Genomic DNA, 27,303 nt, shown 5'->3' with positions numbered 1-27,303 from the left:
TGGCGAAGATTCGAAATGATATGAACCCAGAATTATTTGTTTTTATATTCAATTACAGTTTTTAATGTTTATAATGCTAAATGCTAATGTTACATGCTAGCAGATTAGTGAGAGTTGCAAGTTGAGTCACACTATCAATGATTGATATCCTGTCAGGAGACTAATTATCCATTAACTTATGACCTGAGTCTTCATGAACTAATTCTCAACAACGTCTCAACTGATGTCCTATGTTTAATCTAAAATTTATTAATTTGTTGTTAATGTTAATAGATTACCACTAAAAATCCATCCAGTTTCCGTACCAATTATCCTACACAGGTTCACGACGAACCTGGATTCTATCCCAGGGGATACTGGAAGCAAGGCAGAGGACAAGTTAGGGAGAAAACAACTTGGGGAAAAAAACTTGGAAAGTCAGTTCTGTACATGCTTCAAATGGATTTTTCTTCTCTTTACAAAGTGAATAAAACTGTGCATACTTTTAGATGAGGCTGTTTGGTTTGGTGTTTCGAAAAAAGTGGCTTTTGAGTGTTGTGTCTATAGTCATGACACATACTCAGATTCACTATGTGTCATAAACCTATGAAAGTTCAAGGTCTTTTTTTTTAACTCCAGAGTGAATGACAGAGTTTCCTGAAAAAGGTTGTAATTTTCTTTTTCCTTTAGTTATTCTTACTTGCTGTCTGATATTAGCCATTCCTTGATTGTTGTAACACTACAAACTATAGAACCACTTAAACAGGATGAATATTTATGTAAGGCACTGTACTTACAACAAGGCACAGTTCACCTCAGTCAATAGGTATCTTCATTTAGATAATATTGGACACAAGAGTAAAGGACAAAAAGTAGGTTTGAAGGATGAAACTCCAGTGTAAGTGCTTTATTTGAAATATTTGGTTGTTCCAAACAATATGCTGTTTTCTAAAAGTGGGCCATGAAATAATATCTGTAAACAGTATTAAGAAACAACACCAGTATTAAGATGTAATGTTTAGGGAAGTGTAGCATGACTGTTAGGCTCGATTTGCTCCACAGGCAGTTGAAGTCGATTTGGGTTCCGCAAACGCCTCAAGTCATCCTCTACCTGCATGATAAAAAGAGTGGGAAAGAAATACAACGTGATTAGAAAAGTCCTGAAAATTAAAACAGCTAATGTGAGATCTTATATATATATATATATATATATATATATATAACCACTCTACCGAAGCCAGCTTGTCTTTGAGCGTGTTGTATTTCTCCACGTCAAACTTCTGTTTTCTGGCGCCTCTGTAGAAGTAATGCAGGAACTGCCTGTCTTTTGCATCTGGGTAAACATAGTCCTGTAGGAAAGAAACCCATATCAAATGTTTTAAACAATATTAATTAGCGATTGCTAAAAATTTAGACTTAGAATTATTATTGTCCTATGAAAGCATGCCCACACAAAGAGCTTCTAGTATCATTCATGCAATTATTATCTTTGGTCATATAATTCCATGTATATTGTGTTAGGTACCAAGCTCTAGTTTACCCCTGACAATGACCCTAGCCCTATGTATGTTTTTTGTCCAGGCTCCAAAATCTCAGCCCTGTATTTTAATAATAGAACCACATTAAAAGATTTATTATCAGTGACATTATATTTGCCAATTTATTAAACATACACCGATCAGGCATAACATTATGAGCACTGTGAGGTGAAGTGAATAAGACTGATGATCTCCTCATCATGGCACCTGTTAGTGGGTGGGATATATTAGGCAGCAAGTGAACATTTTGTCCTCAAAGTTGATGTGTTAGATGCAGGAAAAATAGGCAAGTGTAAGGATTTGAGCAAGTTTGATGAAGGGCCAAATTGTGATGGCTAGACCACTGGATCAGAGCATCTCCAAAACTGCAGCTCTTGTGGGGTTTTCCAGATCTATCAAAAGTATCCTTTAAGTCCTGTAAATTGCGAGGTGGGACCTGTGGAGGGCCCACTTCGTAATTTACAGGACTAAAAGGATCTGCTGCTAACATCTTGGTGCCAGATACCACAGCACACATTTAGGGATCTAGTGGAGTCCATGCCTCAATGGCTCAGAGCTGTTTTGGCAGCAAAAGGGGGACTAACACAATATTAGGCAGGTGGTCATAATTTTATGCCTGATCAGTGCTAGAATTAAAATGTTAGACAAATCTTGTGAAGAATTGGTCTTCATGGTTTACTTCCATGTACTGTCTCATAACTTTTGTAGCGCTCATGTAAGACACATGACTGCTTTGGCAGCTGACTGCAGCAGAGTGCTGGGTGTGAAGGAGGAGCAGGTCATTGGTTGGACATATTGAAGGAAATATACCCATTACTGAGCTATACTTGGTGCTGATTCTGTACGAACTGGGATTTGTGATCCAAGTATAAACTGTTGGAACTAGTTTATGAATTATATGAATGAACAGGTACTCGTCGGTCATGAATGAAATAAATATGTAATTTATGAATACGTAATGACTAAAAGTTGGTTATTTTTGTGTCCCCCCAACCCTCCAGTGTCTCTTTACCTGCTTGGTGAGAACGTAGTAGGCATAGACCCCCATGCTGGTGCCATAGGTGATGAAGTAGGTGACAGGCTCCATAATGTCCCAGGAGTAAACCCACCATGTGAGCCAGGCCAGAGCTCCGCCCTGCACCGAGAGCAGAGCCAAGCCCATCCAGAGAGCACGTGAAGAACTGTGCTCAGCTTTCAATTCAAGATGTGCCTTCAACTAAACACAAATATATTTTATTACAGGTGTACAAATAAATAACCTTATTTATTTGTACATGGTGTACAACATGGTGTGTTCCATACCCAATACAAAACAAACTAAATATGGGGATACATATTTGATGACATTGTGAAGCCAGTGATGCCACAGCCATAAAAACCAATGAAAGCAGTACTGACTCTACTTTCATGTAGTGGGAAAAAATCTGCAGGGTTTTAAATGAACAGAGAAACTATTTGCAGTGTTAAACAGATTACAGTTTAAGGTTATATGGCTCTTTGTCAGTGACAGGAGCACATAGAGAAGGAGGTAATCCTTTATTTAAAGGTCATTTATAATCTAGTTAGAGTTTATACCTGTATAATGGATGTATATGGATGCCTATATTTAGTAAATGTCAACTGTATTGTCAATAAGTAAATAATAAGAACATAATAACCTGTTCTAGAGGCATGAGTTCTTGTTTCAGAATGTCCAGTTTCTGCTGTAGCTGCTTTTCCTTCACCAGGTGATGTTCAGGCAGATTCAGTGCTGTGTGTAACATGTGTACCATGTTCTTTATATCTGCCACACTTGTAACAGCCTCGCTTGACACTGTTTCTATACACACACACACACACACACACACAAACACAAACAGACAAAAGAGAATTAAACCTGGTTTAAGGGTACCTGGAGTAAGTGTAGTCCATAAGAGTTAGAGTTATAATTTAAAATGGCTAAATTGACTATAATTCTATCCATTTTTTCCTCCAGGTTTAGCCTGCGGTGATTCCCACACATGTATCACTCTCTGCTTAAGAATCGCTGAGAGATGAATGCTTAGATGTCAAATAGTTTTCGTTACTAAAAATGCACCCAAGAACCGTTTACTTTCATGCAAAAAGGCCATTTGACAAACTATAGACCTCTTTTAATAAAACTACCACCAATCAAACAAACTATAAAACCCGACATCCATACCTATCCTTAAACCTAACTACTGAAATCTGATCATGCTGCACTCTCCCACACATCATGCAAACACTCTCGTTCATTGTCTAAGTTTCCTTCTAATGCATTGTAAACTGGTGTTTGCTGATCCCCTGACATCCTGCCCTCTTTATATGTCACGATTACTGCCTGCACATGCTGCCATCCCCTGTCTGTGCCATTTTACTCAGCAGATGTGTTCAAGTTTGTGGAAATATCAAAGAAAGTCAGAAAATCTGACTGCAACCTTCAAGATGGTGAAACGCGTGGTTAGAAAAGATATCAGGTGCTTGTGATGTGTACCTGTTGGAGCTGATTGGACGTTGTAGACGACTCCATTGATGCACAGCTGGAAGTCCGTGTTGAGCAGAGTGTTCATAGACGTAGTGGAGGCAATCCTCACACCCTCTGTGTACATGGAACACATTTCAACCCATGTAAGTTCACTGATATACTGTTTATACAAGCATCAAATCAACACACACCTTCAAATACACTTCAGTTACACTGAACATTGAGTTAGAATAGTATACGCTCACTAGTTGTACAATTCTTTTAAAATTACAGACATATATTTTTAATATATTTAATGAATACTTGCTTTAAATTATTTATTCCCTATTTTTTCCCTACATTTTTAAAACACATTGGTAAAATTCCTTCTATTTTATTATATATATATTTTTTTACTTTTATCCCATAACAGTTCTGGCTGTAATTCAATTCACAGATTAAGATTAATGCCCTCGATCTAACACATTATTGCTGCTATTGCTACTGATCCTGGTGTGGGTACAAAACTTAATAGCTGCTATAATATAAATTATAAATGGTATGCTATATAAGTTATAAATGGAGCTAACTTGTTTTATGGATGGTCCACAACTTTAAATGAATAAGAGTATTGTAATCGAATAAAAAATTGTAATCGTTGAAAAGTGTTATGAAAAGCACCTCTGAATGAGCAGTTATAGGGAAAATATTGGACTTCAGTGGGTACCAGTAACATTAAACTCTTACTGTTACTGGCTGCTGATTATATAATCTCTACTCTACTTTAATTTCCTGAATAACGACTTTAAAACAAAGTATATTTGAAAAGAATTATATATTCAGCTATAATTTTACATAGCAAATGGTGTACCCAGTGAGTGTGTAAGAGTGTTTCATCTGTACAATGCTTATCCATAAAACTGCTGTGTTTACATTTTTGAAGAAAACTTTTTTGTGTGTGTGTGTGTGTGTGTGTGTGTGTATGTACCTGTGGTATGTACAGAAGCTGTTGAGACTCCTGGATCTTCTCTCTGGATGTCATGAATAAAGTCACTGACGGTTGAAAGCATGGGTCTCAGGTGGAACAGACATTTCTCCTGTCTGGAAGGCAGAGGCAGAGCCAGTACCAGGCGGCCATGTTTGTACTGCACTGAAAGATCTACAGCGTGAACAGAAGACAGAAATGATCATGTATTTATACCTACATGCAGTGTGCACAGAAAAAACCTTATATTGATTACACAAGCTGTAATGTAGAAAGAGTACCACTAGATGGTGCTACGGTGCTACAGCAAGCAACTGGAAGACTCCATCGGCTGATCTGAAATGACAGAAGACAACATGTTATAGATCCATATATTGATCCAATATACCCCATTCAGCACAAGTGTATATTATGTACAAATAGAGAGAGATAGACAGGTGGATATAGATAGAGACAGTAAACAGACAGGCAGACAGCTAGATTGTAAGGACTATAGAAAAGAAGATATCGTGGGATGTAGACAGACAGATGTTGTAGAATATGGACAGACAGATAGGGTGGACAAAATATTCAGGCACACAGTGTAGACTATCGGCAGACAGTTGAGGTAGACTACAGACAGGCAGATAGTTTAGCCTAGAAACAGACAGATGGTACAGACCATGAACAGACAGATGGAAAGCGCTGGCTATGGACAAACAGACAATGTGGATCATGGACAGTGTAGACTATGGACAGACAGACGTTACAGATTATAGACAGACAGAAGCTGTTGGCTATGGACAGACAGTGAAGGGTTTGCACTGCCAACACGGATGCTCTGTATAGGAAAGGACAGAGTCGGCTGTACTTCCTAAGAAAGCTGGCATCCTTTAACATCTGCAAAAAGCTGCTGCAGATGTTCTATCAGACTTTTGTGGCGAGTGCCCGTTTCTATGCGGCAGTGTGCTGGGGAGGCAGCATCAAGAAGAAGGACGCCTCATGTCTGGACAAGCTGGTGAGGAAGGCGGGGTCGATTGTGGGCTCAGAACTGGACAGCCTGACATCAGTGGCAGAGAGACGGGCGCTGAGCAGGCTCCTGTCCATCATGGACAATCCACTTCATCCACTGTATAACATCAACTCCAGAAAGAGAAGCAGCTTCAGTGACAGGTTGCTGTCACTGCCCTGCTCCACTGACAGATTGAGGAGGTCGTTCCTCCCCCATGCCATGCGACTCTGAGAGGAGTCAGTGCTGACACTACTCTTCTCTCTGTACTGGACTGTACAATAAACTACACACTACACACAATACACTCCGGTTTATACAGAACTCTTCAATAAACTGAGATTTGCACAGCACTCATAAACACGCAGTTTTTGCACATAAACAGTTTTTGCACAACAGTTTTGCAATTCTCCATATTTATTTCTTAAATCTCTGTATTTAGTATTTTTCTGCTATATTTTGTTAAATTGTGTAATATTTTGTTATCCGATATATTTTTTGTTATATTTTTGTACCCTAATTTGGGTATTTTAGTATTTTTATTATATTCCTTCCTATTTTATCTATTACCTGTGTTTGTGGATACTGCTGGAAACCCTATGGGATGAATAAAGTATCCATCCATCCATCCATCCATCCATCCATCCATCTATCTATCTATCAGTGTAGACTATGGACAGACAGACAGTGAAGGCTATGGACAGATAGACAGATGGTGTAGGCTATGGACAGACAGACAGACGATGTACACTATGGGCAGACAGACAGATGGTATAACTACGGACAGACAGATGGTGCAACCTATAGACAGACAGACAGTGCTTATCGAGGTCATCATCAACTTGTGCAAACATTCATTGTCTACCTTAGCAGGGTGTGGAGGTAAAACAGGTTATCGCATGAAAAGATCTACAAAGACCTGAATAAAGCGACCTGTTCAGATGTTTTGAATAAGAGAGGAAATTTCCAGTCCTTATGTGCGATTGGAAATTCCCAGTGTTTATGTCCTGAGGCACAGAAATGTAATGGCTTTTTTAGCAGTTCCCATTGGATGTGCATTTCCCTAAGGAAGTTTAAAGATCTGTGGCTTGGTATAAAGCTGTGGTATTTTATGCCCTCAATGCTGTGTGGGGCATTTTTTCGTTTACATCATTTCTATTTTACATATCACAATTTTTTTTTCCAACACTGAATTTAACATTCCCTTTGTACCCTTACAATTAGTATCTCCTGAAAATCAGTATCTCTATCTTCCTGTATGGAGCTGGAGACAACTGGATCTTGGTTCATTGCTCCATACAAACTTTTGAAGTTCTTGAGTTTGTCCCTCTTTAATTCGCACCACGGTGGAGACCGAGATGGTCTTTGCAAAGCATTGATTTTGTGTCTTTTTGTCTTTCTTTCTCCTTTTTTGTGTTTCTGTGGCTCATAATCACGTTGAACACTCTTGTCACTTCCTGGCAGAGGCAATCAAGCCATCAAGTGTCACATGTTCCTCTGAACCACCAGCAAAAAAACAGCCCCGAAGCATCAGTGAGCCAAATTAATCAGATTCTTAATAATAATTTCTAATGAACTCAAAAATTATGCTGACCAGGAGCTCGAGGTTGAACAATTACACTTGACTAAATCCAGCTGTAGAAAAGGACATTATTTATAATATCACTCTCTGGTGTCACTCAATTTAGGATGGGTTCCCTTTTCAGTCTTAAGGTTTCTTCCTCATATCATTGCAGAGAGTTTTTCCTTGACACCGTAGCCTCAGGCTTAATTATAAGGGATCATTATAAAATTACATTTTAAACTTTGTCATTTTTATTCTATATTTTAACATTTCTATAAAGCTACTTTGAGACAATGTCTGTTGTTAAAAGTGACATGATGACATTCATAATAACATAATAATGGGAATTAGCAGGTGCACGACTTCACGTTTTTACCTCAAGGAAACAGGTTTTTCATTTACAGAGTGATTAAAAATAATATCATAGATGTTTCAAGAATGTGTTCGCATCTATTTAAATTTTCCTTAAATGTATCAATCATTTACATGACTTGAATCGATAACTGTAATGTGCAATTCATTTCCAAATGCCCAGTGTTATAATCATCTTATGAGCTCCTTTCATGTTTTAAATATATCTGAATTCCTCCAGCAGGCTGCGTCTCTGAATATAAGGACAACGTTCCTGTCCATCTTAAGCTATTCATTTTTTTATTACATCATACTCAGTATCTCTCTGAACATTTAGCAATGAAATAAAATTCTGGGCAGATTAAAGACTCCCATGAGGTGGACAGTGCACATTAAGTTGACTGTTACGACTCAGCAGATGTGTGCTCATCCAAAGGGCTTGATTGCTGCATCGATATTTAATTAACGACCTCATCCGGAATCAGTGAGCCGAAGCCAACGATGTAGTGAATGCACAGAGTTTACGACAGCCCCTCGGAGAGCTCTCAATGTATAGAGGAGCACATATCCATGAAAGATGTTTTAGTTGAAGGAATTCTATGCATATAAATGATTTGGGCATAGATCACAGCATGGCATAAAAATGTGCAAGGTCTAAACCAAAACTGAGATGAGGGTCATTTTCCCCCATGTCATTTTCCACCTTTTATTTTGAGAACAAATGTGTAAAATGCAAGGCTAAAGAAATAATATTTAAATAATTCAAATACCACACAATGTTTAAAAAACGAGTGCTATTAATATCAAGTGTTTGATTAGATTGACTAAAGCAGTGTCACATTTGATTTAATCCTGAGCTCCTGAGGATAATCTCTATATGGAGTTTTGCATGCTCTCAGTGTCAGTATGGGTTTCCACCAGGTTCTTCCATTTCCTCCTACCTTATTTAGGCTGCACTAGATTGACCTTGGGTATGAATGTGTGTGTTAATGTGTCTTTATATATACAGTGAAACCTTGGCACACAAAATTTTGCAAGAAATTTGCACCGGCATATGAAGCATTTTCAAAACTGTCATTCAAAACTTGTTTGCGTCAGTGGAAAGCCAAGCAAAGCCAAGTGAAGTGAGTTTACAAATTTTACGATTTTTTTTTTTCAGTCAGCGAAAGCGACAGTTTCGAAAGAGTTAATCCACGATACCAACATTGCCTTCGGCATGCATCCAAAAGCTAGGTGATTGGTCGGTCGTTTTTTTGTTGTTGACAGATTGGTGGCGTGGGTGGTCTGTTTTATTTTTAGCCCAAGCTTGGTGGCAGGACTTCCTGTGAGGACCCTTGACATGGAATGCTTGGCTTGGGTCAGTTCTTTGTAACTAGCTATACAGTTTACATAGGCTTCGTATTGATAATATTGGTAATATTTTTGGGTGGCTGGAACGGATTATCTGCATTTATTGGAAAATTCGTTTGGCAATACAAATTTTTACTTCTCCTCCAGAATGAATTAAATTTGTATGCAGAGGTTCCACTGTATACGTGTTTGTGTGTGTGTGTATTTGTATACACAGAGTGTCATACAAATGTCCCATCTAGATGGTATTGCAGTTGGGATTTACACCAGATCTACTGCCACCGTAATGATGAAGAATGGTTTAAAACAAATCAAAGAACTCTACAATACACGACTACAGTACCTCAATGGTTAAGATGTTGGACTACTAATCAGAAGGATGCGAGTTAGTTTAAATCCCAGGACCACTAAGCTGCAAGTGTTAGGAACATGAGCACGGACCTTAACCTTCAACTGCTTAGATGTATAATAGAAATAAATGTAAGTCTCTCTGGAGAAGGGTATCTGTAAATGTATGACTCCTATCACTCCCCACACTGCAGCACGCTCCCTCGGATCCTCTAGCACTGCATGACTGGTCCTAATGAAAGGTAATTATGCATCAAGTCTCTTCTCTGTTTTTGACCCTGGGTGGTGAAATGAACTTCCCATCAATATCAGAACAAGTGAAGACCTACATCTTCCTGCTAGCGAAAAAATAAATTAAATAAATTGTTTGTCTGTGTGCTTTCCCAACGGATTGTTAGACAGACGGTATAATTAGTCTGTGACTTAGTGAACCAGTATCGATATAGTCACTGATAGAGACTTCGAAGCAGTTTTGTACCTCGCTCTGGATAAGGGCGTCTGCCAAATGCTGTAAATGTAAATGTATAAAGAAAACCTTGAAGCTATCAAGTCTACCTTTAACCTCAATACACTACACACGAATTTCAAATACCAACACCACTGAGATTCACAAATAAATAGAGCTTTAACAGAAGTGTAGTCCATCGTGCATTTTCCAGCTCCAAATACACAATGCAAGGTAGTGAAGTATGTTCAGAGATTTCACTATGGCTAATAACAAAATACTAAAAGACAGAGATGAGGGAGAATAAAACTACCCTAGAGCAGGTTGGTGGATGAGATGGTTATTTTTTCCTCCTCATATGTGCCAAGTAACCGTGATAAAACAGCCAGGCGAAAGTCAAGGGTGACTGTTACTTAATCAGTAGCGGAATTTTATACAGTGACGCCCTCTTGTTTTCTTGTTAGCTCGGGCTTGTGGATTCACAGGTCAAAGTTTACACAGATAAAGATGGCGCAGGGTAAAAATAACTGCAAGAAATAAATGATTGAGAGTATTATCACTTCAGTGAATTGGCTTTTCTGCTTTTTATTTTATTTCTGATTGTATTATCTGATGCTTACTGTATCAGTAAAAGCAGAAAAGTTTAGTCTGGAATATTGCCAAAGCAAGGGCTCAAAAATCATTATAAAAAAATACCTTTTCAACAACACCTAGTCGAAGTGACTAGACTAGACTACAATCAGATACATCACTGTCCTTTTTTCTTATAAGAAGAGCAGAACTTAGATCAGAAGATATGAAAAACATCTTTAAGATTAACTACATCTCATTTGATGCAAGCATCTCAAGGTGAAACACCAGCAATGCTTCAATTTATTTTTTTATTTGATTCGACAGATCAGGAACCATTCAACGTATTATATCATTTTAATTGATACAAGCAACTTGATTTGATATGACAAAAAAATGATTCAATGTATTGTATGAACTTTGTTTAATATACACTTCTCGATTTGAGACGTCAGCAACAGTTCAATAGATCAAATCATTTTGTTTGATTCACACCTCTCAATTCTATACTTCAGTAATTATACAAAACATTGTATTGTTTTGTTTGAGCATTAAACAGATCATTAAAACAGATTACATAAAAATATACATCGATCAGGCATAACATTATGCGCACTGACAGGTGAAGTGAATAACACTGATTATTTCCTCATTATGGCACCTGTTAGTGTTAGTGGGATATATTAGGCAGCAAGTGAACATTTTGAGTGAGTCTGACAAGGGCCAAATTGTGATGACTAGACGACTGGATCATCTCCAAAACTGCAGCTCATGTGGGGTGTTCTCGGTCTGCAATGGTCAGTATCCATCAATAGTATCCTTTAAATCCTGGAAGTCCTTTAAGTCCTGTAAGTATCTTTTATGTCCTGTTAAGTTGAGAGGTGGGATCCATGGAGACCCCACCTCGCAATATAAAGGACTTAAAGGATCTGCTGCTAACATCTTGGTGCCAGATACCACAGCACACCTTTAGGGATCTAGTGGAGTCCATCCCTCAACAGGTTTGGGGCTGTTTTGGCAGCAAAAGGGGGACCAACACAATATTAGGCAACATAATAATATAATGTTATGCCTTATCAGTGTATATAGCTTATGTTGTGTATAATAATCCAAGGCAGCACTCTCAGCTGTGATAAAGTATAGCTTCTCTATATCTTCAATCAGGAGCAGCATGCTTCTTTCAAGAACTGTTGCTTTTACAAGTTGACCAATTAAGTTACGACACTGATGACCAGTGGACCAAAACACTGCAGTGAGCCGAATACGCCAAGTATACTGTTAATACCACAAAAGCATCGGGTTCAAACACCAGCTTTTCCTCCATTATTCAGTCTGACCAAAAATCTATTGAACTCGCGTCTAACTGAATTGTTCTTTATAACACCCGTACTAGTGTAAATGTGAAATCTAATCCATTGCACCACGGTAGCACATGGGTCAAAGTTGTGGCAGTTATATTCCACTACACAGCAAGTACTGAGCAGGAACGTAAGCACATGCTGAAGAAGTGCATTTACAACAAAACATAAGAAAAAACAAAGCGAGCATTTTTGACTCATTGGACTAAACTTAGTGGTGTTTGGAAACTTGTAATGCCTTGAAATAAGCTGACAAAAGTTTTTCTTTCCCTCAGGACAGCTGAAGCCGTCTATTCTTTTAAAACCAGCTTAGTGCTTTTGCTTGTTTATTAGCGAAACTTGCTGCGCTGTTTTTCACTCGGAGCAAATTATGCCGGAGTGACACTTCTCCTTTAAGTCAATAAATGAGTAAAAACACAAAAAAAGGCAAAAGTGGTGCAAGGTACCTCAAGGAAAAACAAACAAACCAACAAACGATTAGCAGTCACAGTGTGTAATTTTGGCGCTGTGCACAAAAAATTTTCATGTGGGATTGAGTCAGATGCACAGGAAGTGAAATTTTTTGAGCAGATGGCTAGGTTTTGCAGGTTCTCTTTTTGTTGCTCATGCGTTAAATGTCTGGCAACAAAGAAAACCACTGGTTACGTTTTTTTTCACAGAAAGGAAATACCGACTCAGAATGTAACACATTACGTCGATCTGTATTTGCTTCAAATATCCGTATCTGTATGGATCTTTGCATATTCTATTTAATTTTATCTTAACTTTATTTAAACCCCCACAACACTGACCAGGGACATGGTAAATGCACTGTATGGCTGCTTATGTATACATATCTGAATGTTTTCTTTCATTCTCTTACAAGAATCATATCTGAAAATGAAATTCTACAAATAAATCTAAAACAAGTACAAAATAGTTGCAGAGAAGCACAAGTGAACACAAAAGGTGGATTTAGCGCTTAACTCTTTTAACCAGCACACTGGCGTTCCTTTCTGTCGGCAGAAATCGGCTCATGGGACATTAGTATAAACAAATTAATTATTTTGTGGCCGCAAATCCGATATAAAATGACTCAGGACTGTGTTGGCTTTCAGTGTGAGATGTTTTTCCCTCTGTTGTGTTAACCTTATATAGAATTTAAGCGGTTGGGGCATCTCAGAAAGCAGAAATTGGTTACATAATCACCATTTCTATGAATATACTGCCCCTAGTAGGCTAGGTATAAACAGAAAATCTTAAAGTGCTGAGTCTCTACTTTCATATGAGTCATTAACCACCACTGTGGAGTGTGTCATGACAAACACATTCAATGCTGAATATGGTATATGCTGAATATGCTGAATATATATAAAACAGACAGAAATTTCATTTTTTTGGCCTGTAGTGAAATTAATTAATACTCTAGAGTGAATGATAAATGTTAGGCCACCCAAGCTATTACTGACAGTCTCAAAGTTGATCCCTGGTAACCTCAAAAGCAACCAATTGTATATGGCTACAAAAAGAGGGAATAGAGAGCTGAATAGACAGTAAGATCAGGATTGTGATATTATATCTAGTACTAGTGACATTCAATGCCACACATGGATTCATTAATCCTGAAATATTCATAAATTCCCATTCAGATACATAGATCTTTGCTTGTAGCTGCCCAGTGCCACCACTATGTTATAGAACTAGGAGAGGCTTCTCTTCAAGCTTGAAACCAACCGAGAGCTGAGACGGCATACAGAGTAGGAAAAATCCATCCGAACATCCATCTTTCCAACTCATGACTCACATTTGAAAAAGACTCCAGAGACTCTAAAGCAGAAGTGATCTTGATACAAAAACGGTTTAGATGCAAAGCGGCTCATCAACCTTTTCACTCATTTGCATTTATTCATTTGGCGCCGGAGCCGTTGTGTCATCAAAATGAAGAACAAATGGTAAATTGAATTACAGAGCTGTTTCGTAGAGTAATAGAGGTATAATTCATTATAGAAAGACAGCAAATAATTATAAAGTGATACAAACACAGCTTGATAGAGTTTCTACCAATAAACCCACACAACAAGAAGTATTGTTTTTTTTTCATAAAGGGATAATCAGTGTTATAAAAACTTGATTATATTCATGGCATTTTTCTCCCTGATTTTCTCCACAAGGTCAATTCCCACCTAGCTACCAATTGGGGATGGGGTGATGTGGCGGGCGAAGGCATGTGAAGCCAGTCGATTGCATCTTTTCCAACTGCTGCTCATGCAAAATACGGGCAGATGAACACACTCTGAGGAAGGTACTATTATCCATCCACTACTGCATGCCTGGTCTCTCAGAGGGCTCTGACTGGCTTGTGTCGCTGTGATTCATAGAGAGAGAGTATACCAACCCATCTCTGGGAGCACAGCCAATTTTAGTCTTTTTATGATCAATTCTTTTCTTCTATCTATCCATCCATCCATTCATCCATCCATCCATCCACTAAAACACTTATCCTACACGAGTAAATCCCAGGGGACTCGGGGCACAAGATGACAGACAGCCAGATGAGATTCCAACCCACTGCAAGACACAAGCACATAAGCGCACACACACACACACCGGACAATTTGAGATCCGAATTAGCCTGCTATGCATGCTTTTGGACGGCGGATGAAACCAGAGTACCCTGAGAACATGCACACAGGGTGGAGGTGGGGATTGAACCCCAATCATGAATGCACGAGGCAAACAAACTAACCACTGTGCACCCCTTACTACTTTCTTTTTTGAATGCCGATGATGATTATCATCATCAATGTTTATCATGACCTGACCAGTTCAAATAGGAAGTTTTGACAAAAAGGAGTATTGGCAGTAAAATAACACCATATTTCCATCTGTAATACTGTGTGAGTAGCGTCCAAAAAATAATAATCTTGAACAACAGACCCAGTTGTGTGCAGATGGATTTAGAAAATAAAGCATACACAACAAACCACGTGCTGAATGGTAGAGAGCTGCGAGCCAAGTCAGTAATTGACATTCACACATGGCTGCCAGGAAACAAAGCACAGCAGGACTGGCATGCTAGTCTATGCAGCCTTTCTATACTTGTTAAGAAAGCAGTATATTTCAGTGGGTTTCAGGATTGTTTCACCTGTTCCATTTAACACACCAGATTGTGCTTGATAATCAGCTGCCAAGATGGTGTGATGGAAGAAAAGCTAAGTTAAAAGCCCTTTGTGTTGAGCTTGATTCTTTTCTTCTCAGCGATCTGTAGTGTTGACAAAGTGTGGTCATGACTGAGCTAGTAAAGTGACTAACATACTAATGTAAGATCTTATTAGCTTCAAGGGCATCCCGGTAGCCATTAAAGGGTCTTGAATTATGGGTCAGTGTGGACCATCAATCAGACCATAGCCATCACGCGCCAGTCCTTTCCATCAATTTGGTCCTTTCCCAGGGCTTCAAGTCTAAAATGCCAAAGTAGCAGATGACAAAGCTGCTAATTTTAGCTTTTCTGCAAGAAATATTAAAGGAGTTGACAGGTATAGCCTTCCTTAAAGGGATAAAGTTATTACAGCTTGTGTCACTGCTGAATTATGGGTCAGATTATGGATATACCAGACCACCATTACCTTGCAGCACTCAGCAGCTCTTTCAGTGTAATCCTGAAAGTTAATAACTCTTTTTTTCCTATCTGTTATTCGACTGAAGTCAGCTTATTATTTAACTCTTAGAGCTTTTCTAATCTCTTCTACAACAAGAATTTTAGAACGAGAACAATCAGCTTGACATTTTTCCTTCCAGACCCCGGCCATTCTGCCACTCCCTAAAATTACACGCTACGGTGTTTAATTACAGTAAGTGTCTATAGAGCTGAATGAGCTGTGTGAGCGAGAGGAAAATAAATAAGCTGCTTAAACCCACTGCACAGCACCTCATCCTCCCCCAGACCTCTGCAGAGCAAAATATAACAGTAGCCAAATTCCTACAGAGCTCTCAGACCGCTTTCCTCTCACTGTATTGCTTTGAAGGCAGTAAAGCTATCCGTTATATAAATGTTAGATAAGGAGAATTGCATAAAGAGCAACAGACAATGAGATTCTTGCACTCAGGGCTATGACGCATTTCTGGCTTGAAATAGAGAATCTTCTGTCTCCTGTATCACTGTTTACGTTTGGCAGTACAGACTTAGAGCACCGTGTAACTTATAATAAAGTCATAGGGTGTGTCTCAGTCAGCTCGCTAGCTCCCTAGGGGTTGTGTGTACAAGTTTGGGAACTGGTATGGATGACTGTGTATTTGGATTGTAAAATGTGTGTGTGTGCAGGAGAGAGAGAGATAGATAGAGAGAATGATTGATAGATCATTTTAGAAGAAAGATAGAAAGTGAAATATGAATATGAATAGAGACAGAGGGAGAGAGAGAGCGTGTGATCAAGTGCAAGTGTATATACTTAATAAAACTTTATACATATTATAAATTTGTTAGCGACGCTTTTCTGTCATGGAACTTCATGTAGGATTGTAGGCTATCTGATGGATTTTTTAATTTTTTTTTTAAATTACTCATAAAAGTGTTTAGATTAAAATTAACTGTATACAGAACATCAAATAAAATTTAAAAACTTTAACGCAAGTGAGCTACAAGAACAATAACAAGCTATTTAGATTTTAAGACAAAGGGGGCTGAAAATATGACACCAAGAACATAGTGGGCATTGATGCTCCCTGGGTTTTGTGGTGCATTGTGGGATGATTTTTTTTTTTTAGGAAAGGATTTTCCGATTGCTTGATCAGTGGCCTGACTACTGAACTGACCAAGATGCATTGAAAGTATTATTCAAAATTTACCTTTCTATTAATAGGTATTTTTTTACACTGATGATGTTATGTATGACATAGCATACCATCTGACCATCTTTCTCCTGGTTACTAAAAGGAGGTTTGTGTAAACATGTCCATACATATACGTCACTGAAGTTAATTTTCATGAACTCCTGCAGACACCGGGCGTAAAATAGCACCGCTGCTATTATAGTGAATAAGACAGAAGCAGAAATGATGTTATGGTTATAATGTGGAAGAGCTTGCACACGTAATCCACTGAGACAGATTTCAACGCTGTCCAATTGTGCTTTGGCGTCTAGATGAAATAAATCAATGCGACAATTAGTTTAACAGCAAGGTCCAACATCTAGTGTAAATGTGCTCTGGGGACAATCGATTTTGAAACTAAATATATTCTTTCTACTTGGTTAGATGTTCACAAGCATTGTAGGTAACATTTCCATTTATGGACCCAGTGAGGATCATATTGAATTGGTTTGGGGAAACCCAAAAAAAAAAAAAATTTTCGGTACTGTTTGTTCTGTACTGTACTCTACTGTTACTACATGTAACATAATTGCACATGTTTAATTAATTTTTTTGTTTTATTTTAAATGAAGTTATATATATATGCACAGACTAAGGAGGAGTAGGCCTCCTTAGGATTTTTATTTTGAAGTTGCACACTGTGACGTGACATAATGTGTTGTATTGTATTGTAATGTATTATATTACAATACAATACAATACAATACAATACAATACAATTTTCCCCCCGAAAACTGCAACTGTTCTTTCTTCTTTAAACCTGAAGGCACCTTAAGGTTTAAGGCACCTCCTGTGAGGATTCTCCATGATCCATGAATACAAAAACAACATCTACAAAGTAAAGTAATTTAAAGTTGGGTAAAATGTGCCCATACTACTATGGCAAAATAAAATACGTAGGCAGACCTGGATAGACTGCGGCATCCATCCTGCAGCCTTTAACGAATACAGCGAAGAGCTGTTTTTTTTTTTTGTTGTTGTTCCCAAAACAGCGCAGCCTCCTATTAGAGAATGAATTCTCTCCATCCATCCACCCACTCGATCTGTCAGGTGCAGTCGGACTGTAACGACCAGTTTTCTGGTGTATAATAAAGCAGACCAGCCTCTGACAGGTGAATCTGCAAACTACACGTTTATTAGGCGAGAATTTTGCCAAAACCTTCCTGCTGCATGTCTACAGTGTCTCATGGTCATCAGACGTGACAGGAGGAAGGCTTGTCAAAAGTCAGGTTCGAAAATCCTTTTAAGATAGACAATCAGATGCGTATCAGTACACAGCATTGTGCAACAGTCAGAGACGTTGTGGTTAAACTGTACTTGTGTAACAACACCTGAGTAAACTGTTAACTTGCTGAATGTTTAAACTGTTGCTGTGACTCCATAAGTCACATGACAATGCCAACATTGTGGATGAAGTGTGTCCAGATTGTATTTATACTACACACATATACTGATCAGTACGTAGTGCATCATCAACTCAGCAGTAGCTACTGAACCGAATGCACTAGGTACTGTTACGATACAGCATTTCTGAAGCAAAAAGCCCCTCCCACAGCATAAGAAAAAGCCGAAATAATTCGTTTATGCCATTTCATGAAATTCTTTAGTCCTGTAAAGCCTTGTTTGTATTTAGAATATTTACACTCTGTCTTCAGAATATTTATATTCTGCAGAAGGTGTTGAATATCTTGATGGCAGTAGAGATGAAGGATCTTCCGAAGCGGTTCATCCTGCAGCACATTGAGGTAAGACGCCCACGGCAGCTGCTTCTCTGCTCAGTCAGCTAGTTATGTAGATGATGATCTGTATTATCCAGAATGGCTTCCATCTTATTCAGTATGCATCCCTCCTCCACAGCCTCTAGTGAACCCAGACTTCTTCCCAACCACTGAGCCTTTTTCACCAGTTTGTCCAGCTGTCTTTCGTCCTTGTGTTTCATGCTGCCTTCCCGGCAGACTGCAGCACAGAAAAGCAACACAGACTGGTAAAACATGTGCAGCATCTTAGTGCAGATGTTGATGGACCTGAGTGGACAAATAGCTGGCTCTTACAATAGAGAGCATCTGTGTTCAGGGACCAGTCCAACTTGTTGTCCAGATGCACCCCCAGATATTTATAGTCTGGCACCACCTCTATGCCGACCCCATGAATGTTGAATGGCTGAAGACGGGGTTTAGACTTTGGAATAGAGCCATCATTTTATTTCTTACATTAATCACCACAGGTCTTAAAAAACTCATCTAACCACCCATGTGTGTTGTCTGGCAGCTTAATTTTAAAGGCAATTATTTATAAATGTCAAAGTGGATACAAGACGATGCACACAAGCTGAAATCTGCATGTCTAGTCCTTATTATTACTGGGGTTTTTTTTAGAAATTAGTTTACAGATACATTTCTTGATTGATTAACTATCCTTTACAATCGCATAGACAAGGCATTATTGATTAAATTATAAAAGGAGGAATGACGGGTTCAGTGTCAATCAAAATCCTCCCCTTTAACAATCCAGGAAATAAGTAAAAATGTAAAAGAAATTATATCCTACTGATCTCCTGTCAGTACATACAAAGGGCAGGAAAAATGAGACTAATAGGGCTCCGCTGTACGGCTTGACCACAGGCCAGATGTAGTAGTGAAAAACTCTGCAGTGTAATTATCAAAGCCATAAGCCCCGGCTTGGTCACTGTACTGAGGGGCATCATATGTTTCACTATGAACTGCCTGAGTAATTTCCACGTGTCGTTTTGAATTACGTTGATATAGAGTTATACTTGTAAATTGTATGGTCGGTGATACTTGGCTTACTGGACACACATTTGGTCGTCATTTTAGCCATGCAACTATCATACATGGCTTTGTGGTGTTTTTAAAAGTGCTGATACAGGTTAGTGGTGTTTCCCTAAGAGGCAGCAACGGTAGCAAGGCAGGTTCTGCACAGTAGCTAATGTTGAGCTGCATCTTGTTTTTTAAAGCCAAAATATTTCCACACATTGATATACTGTTCCTCTTTAACACTAAACCTTCCTTAGTGTCAGGTTCTGGGCATTGTACAACAGATCAAGGTACAGTGTAGCATGCTAAGTTGGTTCTTCCTCTGCTGATTGCTCTACTCTTGCTTATGTGTCACGTGACCAGACTGTAACTGCAGCCTTTGTGGTTAGAAAATCTTGTTTTATCATCTCACGACACTATTGCAAATGAGGTTAATCGTTCAGTCTACATTATTATTGCATTTGTTGGGTTGGCTTCATTTAAAAAAGGGCTGGAAAATATTCAACAATGTTTTTTGTGTGTTTGAATCTTTGTGTAATAATATATACCTGTGCTTTTGACTTTTTTCCATTGCAAGAAAGTCGATATTTTTCTCTACACTTTTCAGCTTCTGCACTAGAATAATAATATCCTAAACAGGATTTCTTTAGGTTTACTCCAAATGTAATTTTTAAAGACCTGTAATGATGCATTCAGATACATCAACCCCTATTTTTCGATACAGGTACGAGAGGTAAGGTACCAAGAGGAAAATCTCGTGTGCCATCTGTGTGAGATGAGATGATTAAACTTGTAACACTCCAGAAGGAGCAGCAATTGTCCTCCTGGATGCAATCTTGGACTGTTTTATGTCCAGGTACCACTCTGCCTAATCTCTATCCTTCTTAAACTGCACATTTCAATACTGCTGATTCTGTATTTACAGAAAAAGAAAAAGTGCACAGGAATCCATCAGCATTAACTGCACACTCTGTTTAATTAACATGGCAAAATCAATCTACTGAGACAGTTTACAACAGATAAACAGCTCAATTTGCCTGATTAAGAGTCTCCTAAAATTCTGCATGTCCCCAAATTCAACTCTGATACATCACTGTCACATCAAGCACATGCTGTTACAGCCTTACAGCGCTTAACGTCGACAGACGAATCTTTTCCCTGAGTGGTTGATTGATCTGTGCAGACAGATCTGCAAAACAGCACTATGTTAATACTTTTGCTGATTTGATTATTTCCCTTTGGATGCATGGCATGTCATCATCAAGAACTCCTGGTGCAAGCACTCACAGCACTAATGTCAACTAATTACAGCGCTACAGTCATACAGACCTATGCAAGTTTGGCTTTATATATCATTCAGGCATTTCATCTCCTCTGCTTTCCATAATAGCCCTTCTTCTGCAATAAAAAAACCTGAAACAGGAAGTCTTGAGTGTGTGAGTCCTCCAAAAAAAGACCACACCCAACAGAATGGAAATGTCTCATCTTCATTCATAAGCACTTTTCAGTATTAATTGCATAAATATTCAGTGATATTTTGCTCTAAAGAGACCAGCGGAACCAAGCCATGCCAACAAAATAATAACCAGTCCCCCATAGAATAATAAAGCCATTACACTTATCATATATTGTGTGTGTTAGTCAGGTCTTACAGTAATCCTACAGGCACCCATGTGTGTCGTCCGCAAGCTTCATTTTAAATGCACTTAGCTTAACGATGCACACAAGTCGCAATATGCATAAACTACATAACCTGCCCTGCTTGCAGAATTCAATACCATGCGGGTCAACAGGGATGTCTCCACTGCAAACAGGTCCAGCCTTTATTGTTAGTAAGTTGTATCCCGGAAATGAGTGTAAAGATATATGTACATTTCTGGCAATTGGCAGACGCCCTTATCCAGAGGGACTTACAGTTTATCTCATTTTATACAACTGCGCAATTCAGGGTTAAGGTCCTTGCTCAGGAGCCCAGCAGTGACAGCTTGGGATTCAAACTCACAACCTTATGACCAAAGCCTTAACCACTAAGATACCACATCCCTATTTCACCTCACCTTTCTCCTGCTTGGATTGATTTTAAAATCTAATCGCACCTGAATAGTGTAATTCTATTCTTAGTCAATTTTTTTTTTTATCATCATATTTTGAAACTCTTCTTATGACACGTACAGTCAAATAAAATCATTTCAACCACTCGGTATTGAGATGTTGTGCCAACAAGAATCTCAGACAAAATCAGAGACAGTCAAACTCATTATGGCAAAAATAGCCAACCAAAATATCGGCCTCGATTTCCTGAACATAAGCACATACACCGATCAGGCATAACATTATGAGCATTGACAGGTGAAGTGAATAAGACTGAGTATTTCCTCATCATGGCTCCTGTTAGTGGGTGGGATATATTAGGCAGCAAGTGAACATTTTCTCCTCAAAGTTGATGTGTTAGAAGCAGGAAAAATGGATTTGAGCGAGTTTGACAAGGGCCAAATTGTGATGGCTAGACGACTGGAACAGAGCATCTCCAAAACTGCAGCTCTTGTGGGGTGTTCCTGGTCTGCAGTGGTCAGTATCTATCAGAAGTGGTCAAAGGAAGGGACAGTGGTGAACCGGCAACAGGGTCATGGGCAGCCAAGGCTCACTGATGCACGTGGGGAGTGAAGGCTGACCCATGCTGTTGCTCAAATAGCTGCAGAAGTTAATGCCGGTCCTGATTGAAATGTGTCAGAATACACAGTGTATAACTGGTCAGGGCTGTTTTGGCAGCAAAAGGGAGAACAAAAGAATATTAGGCATAATGTCATAATGTTATGCCTGGTCAGTGTATGTTAGATCTGTGTATGACAAACAGGAAGGAAGCTATTGAAGCTTAACCTCAAATCTCAGACATGTGACCTTGATCAATTTCAGAATCAGACAGACAAACAAGTCGAAAGTCGAGTGCCTAGAAATTGATAGCCTGACGTTTTCTCCGAGACCTGAATGCTAACTTGGGTCTTCAGTAACCTGAGCATTTGTAATGTAGGCATCATGAACAAATAAAACATTAAATGTAATACAAACTGTAACAGGCAGGAAGCAGAGCAATGGCAGTGAATCTTGTGCTGTATATTAACGCCCACTCCTCCTGTAATATGTCAGAGGGATGAAATATAAGCCCACAGTCTGTAGAGTTTTTTCCACCAGCGCAATGCGGTGAGAAAGCCGGGTAGGACTGCAGGGCCTCCATATGCCCTAACCCATATCTGTGACAAGCTTATTGTTTTGCACTGAACACTGGACCATGACGCTGAGCGAATGCTTTCAGAGGTCATGTTGGTGTTAAAATGGCAACGTGAAAGATTACTCACATGAAAGGACCATTCCTGACAAACAAATCAAATATAACAGTATAAACTACAATGCTACTGAATTATCAAATCTGATTGGTCAGAAAGTGTTGATTAATTTTCTATAACAGCAGCTCGGACAGTTTTCTGGCTGTAAAGTGAATAAAAGATTTATACTGATGCAGTGGATGTTATACGTTAATGTTTTTATAGTAGCTAATCATTTACATGGATGTCTATAGCAGAAGATTTATATAAACTGATAAAAATAGGTGTTATATCATAAATAACTACACAAACTAAGTTCATGGAAAAATGCCAAGAGATTTACCTCAGCCATCAACCATCAGGTTGTAAATAACAATACTACATTAACCCAAATAGCAGACAGGTCTGGGACAGATCTGGGACAGATCTGGCATTAAGCCGGCACTGCTGGCTGAGTTCTGGCATGGCAAGTGGTATGTCAACCAGATGTGGATCAGGTCTAGCAGTGATGGCATGCTAGATGTGGCCCAGTTATGGTTTGGTTTATGTGGTGTGGCCCAGTGCTGGCCCACGTCTGGCCCACCTCTGGCAAACCAGACACGGGCCACCAAAGGGCCGTCATTCTTTGTGGTATGTGGGACGAGCGTAAGTGCATTGTGTGGGCCAGATCTGGGCCAGACCTATTTTGCTATCTGGTTAATATGACCAGGTAAATACACAACTTAATAATAATAAAAATAATAACAAATCAGTGAATAACTGTGAATAATGAGTCTTGTGTTTCATGACTTCAAGTAAATTCGATGCCAGCGGTATCAATGGGGATCTCTCTCTGCTGAAAACAAGTCCAGTTCTTTATGTTTATAAATTTGTATGATAAAAATACCCTTAAAATATAGTTGTTGTTTTTTTTAAAAAAAAGGTATTGGAGGAATAATATCTCTAACATTTGACCTAACCCCTGTCTGAATCATTTCCATAATCGAAATGGTGTTCACAATGATAATTCTAATACAAATCCTACAAACATTCAAGCACTCAGTTTTGAAATAACAACAACGATGGTTTCACACAGGCACAAGGCATGAAAAGTGGGCAGACAACCTAAAACACCACGGAAAATGCATTCATTAAATGGATTAATAATACTGTATAAAACGTCTTTGACTGCGACATGGCTGTTGGTTCCAGACTGGCTGATTTGAGTATTTCATAAACTGTTGATCTTCTAGGATTTATTAAATTACCAACTAGTAAGCAAGAGTTGTGATGCTGATTGATGGGTGATAGGAGAGGTCAGAGGAGAGTGGTCAGACTGGTTGAAGCCCACAGTAAGGCTATGGTCATTCAAATAACCACTCTTTAAGCACGGTGAGCTGAAAAGCATCTCCGAAAGCTGCTTCTTCAGGCAGACAGCAGAAGACTACATTGGCTTCCACTCCAACCTAAGGCTATGGCAAGCACAGGATCACCAAAACTGGGAAGTTGAGGACTGGAAAAGTACGAGGCCACAAGATCAGCGCCTTGACTCGGGTGACTCCCTTCCACGCTTCTTGACAGAGTGAGGGAAGAGGCAGGTTTGTTCACATAGTGAAAATGAAGTGCAGTTTTTACACTAAATCCCTGATGTTTAGGAGAGATTATTTAACAGGGTGTTTCAGGACTCATTAAAAAGTTTAACAAGACTTTAATAAGTCTGAAAACTTTTCTTTTTCTTTAAACTTCGTGACTTTGGCAGCAAAGTTGACCGTTTTACACTTTTTGAGGTCCATACATAGTTATCTATCAAGTCAAAATGATTTATTTATTAATTGTCCTTCAGAATTGACAATGCATTTTGGTGCACTTTGTCTTCAGACATTTTACCAAAAAGAGCCAGGAAAACGTCGAAGACAAAAAGTGTTGCACTTAATTCCACACTTCACCGTAAACAGTGGTTCTGATACAAAATGAACAAAAACTGAAAATGTATATATATTTTTTTTACAATTTTATTTACTAAACAAAAGTACCCTGAAATGAGGCGTAACAGCAACCCATCAAAACCATGCTAACTATGCTACGTAGTGTCAGCTACGCGATGTCTAACTACAAACAGCTACCTGCTCCCTACATAGGTGCACTACGTTTAAGTGCGTAATAATGCAATTCTAGACAGTAGTTAGTGCACTACGTTTCCATTAGAACGCCATTTAGGATTAAGCCATGGGAGAAGTTTTGCTGGATGTCTTACCGTTTGCAGGGGTTTAGCGCTTGGTTTGAAGGCGGAACGTGTCTGTGGAAGACTGCCATAAAATCCAGACAGTTTGAAGACCGTTCTTAAAGCAGCCATGGCTGGAAAAAAACTGTAGCACAACTTCAAGATGTCGCCTTCATTTATATCCGTTAAGGAAAGGCTGCTCTAAAGCAGAGTGTAGTCTGTTTGTCTATAGGATTGTCCACGTTTTGTTTATTAGTGATTCTCCTGTCACTTTTTTAAACCGGTTTCCTTTCTTTCTGCTCCTCCGGTGCTCCTCCCACCGGAGAACGGAACAGAGGAGTGTGTGAAGGAGGAGATGTGAACGGAAAGGAGTGGTGTGTGTGTGTGTGTGTGTGAGGGAGGAGATGTGAACGGAGAGGAGTGGTGTGTGTGTGTGAGGGAGGAGATGTGAACGGAGAGGAGTGGCGTTTGTGTGTGTGTGTGTGTGTGTGTGTGTGTGTGTGAGAGAGAGAGAGAGAGAGCGCGAGAGAGAGAAATGTGTGTGTGTGTGTGAGTGAGTGTGTGAGAGAGAGAGAGAGAGAGGTATGTGTGTATGTGTGTGTGTGAGTGAGAGAGAGAGAGAGAGAGAGAGAGAGAGAGTGGTATGTGTGTGTGAGAGAGAGAGAGGGAGGAGATGTGAATGGAGAGGAGTGGTGTGTGTGTGTGTGTGTGTGTGTGTGACAGAGAGGAGTGGTGTGTGTGTGTGTGTGGCAATGTGAACAGAAAGGAGTGGTGTGTGTGTGTGTGTGTGTGTGACAGAGAGGAGTGGTGTGTGTGTGTGTGTGTGTGTGTGGCAATGTGAACAGAAAGGAGTGGCAGTCTGTGTAACACACCCATTGTCATGCGCAGACACCACATTTCACAAATAACCCAGTTCTTACTGCTGTATTTTTTTCGAAAGCTCTTTTAAAAGTTGTAGTGATTGCATGATTGTCCGATAAACAGACATATGCTCTGAAATCTAATCACTTTCAAATAGTACAATAAACGGTACATCTAGAAGGTATAATACCAGATACTCATAGAAGGTAAGATGTGCTTTAATCTTTCCAGACACATGAATGAGCAGAGTACACCATGTAAAACTACTCCAGCCTGAAATGAAATGACTTCTGGTTTGATTCCGTATGCTTACATATTTCCACCTGAAACAGAACATTTTGAGGGACATTGTGTTGAAGGGCTTCGACACAACAGCCAAGAGCACTGCTACATCCCTGGGGCAAGTATACACAAACCTGACAGTGGCTTTTACTTACACTTATATCAGTCAGAATCATGCGCTCACTGTGTCAAAGAAAGCAAAATATTCCACCACTGAAGATCAGCAGCTCCAGCACACCTCAGAACAACCTGGTCCAATAATGAAACCCTCTTCAAAACAAATTCACTTCAATCATCTTTTGAAGAAACAGCATTTGGATAAGGGGAAAGTGTGCAGAAAGTGTGACTCACAGTCAACAATGCACAGACAAACCATGTTTGCTGCTAATATGCTACTACTATAGAGCAAGACCTGCCCCGGGTCAGGAAGGGACATGTACATGTCCAGAGAAGAGCTATACAATGTTATTTTAAGTGATGTTGATGACTGTAATAATTGTGCAGGAGAAGTGAGCTGTATAAATCATAGAAATGGGATTGTCTTGTCTTTATCATGTACGATGTCCTATATACACCTCCTGGAATGGACTGTTTTATGGCTGGCATGTCTAGAATCTATTGGAGATGGAAGCTTAGGGAAAAAATCATGGATCTCATCATGGTTCCTTATACTGTTCAATGCCAGAATTTATTATTTAAAAAGCTAATAAAATATTTCTTCTTTTTGTTCCCCTCAGGTTTTTGCAGAATTATTATTATTATTATTATTATTATTATTATTATTATTATTATTATTATTATTATTGGATTCCTTATAATTTTGTTGTTGGTATTAATGTACAATACTACTACTACTACTACTAATAATAATAAAAATAAAAATAATAATAATAATTAGTTTATGGTGTGTTTTTGTATGGCTGTATTGTAATCTGTGTTGGTGTATTACTGCATGGTTTGCAGGTGGTATTTGTATTTATTTAATAAATTGTATATTTTTAATGATCAGTTTTTTATTTCTTTATTGTAAGCTTAGCTAAATATTTGACAGAAATGTACAAAATGTGAATTTACAGCA

General features: G+C 38.9%; 1 protein-coding gene across 1 annotated transcript; it reads right to left on the bottom strand.

Moving 5' to 3' along the window:
- Positions 1–852: 852 nt before the first annotated feature.
- LOC131351166 (calcium uniporter protein, mitochondrial-like) lies at positions 853–25,484 on the bottom strand. Its single transcript, XM_058386426.1, has 8 exons — positions 25,116–25,484; positions 5,248–5,302; positions 4,970–5,140; positions 4,012–4,116; positions 3,176–3,336; positions 2,530–2,733; positions 1,212–1,328; positions 853–1,090 (listed from the first exon to the last, which is right to left on the bottom strand). The coding sequence occupies exons 1-8, from the start codon at positions 25,212–25,214 to the stop codon at positions 998–1,000; spliced, it is 1,005 nt and encodes a 334-aa protein (XP_058242409.1). The 5' UTR covers positions 25,215–25,484; the 3' UTR covers positions 853–997.
- Positions 25,485–27,303: the final 1,819 nt, after the last annotated feature.

The sequence above is a fragment of the Hemibagrus wyckioides genome, linkage group LG03 (genome assembly GCF_019097595.1).
Source record: "Hemibagrus wyckioides isolate EC202008001 linkage group LG03, SWU_Hwy_1.0, whole genome shotgun sequence".
Lineage (NCBI taxonomy): Eukaryota > Metazoa > Chordata > Actinopteri > Siluriformes > Bagridae > Hemibagrus > Hemibagrus wyckioides.
This window is presented reverse-complemented; position numbering and strand designations above follow the sequence as displayed.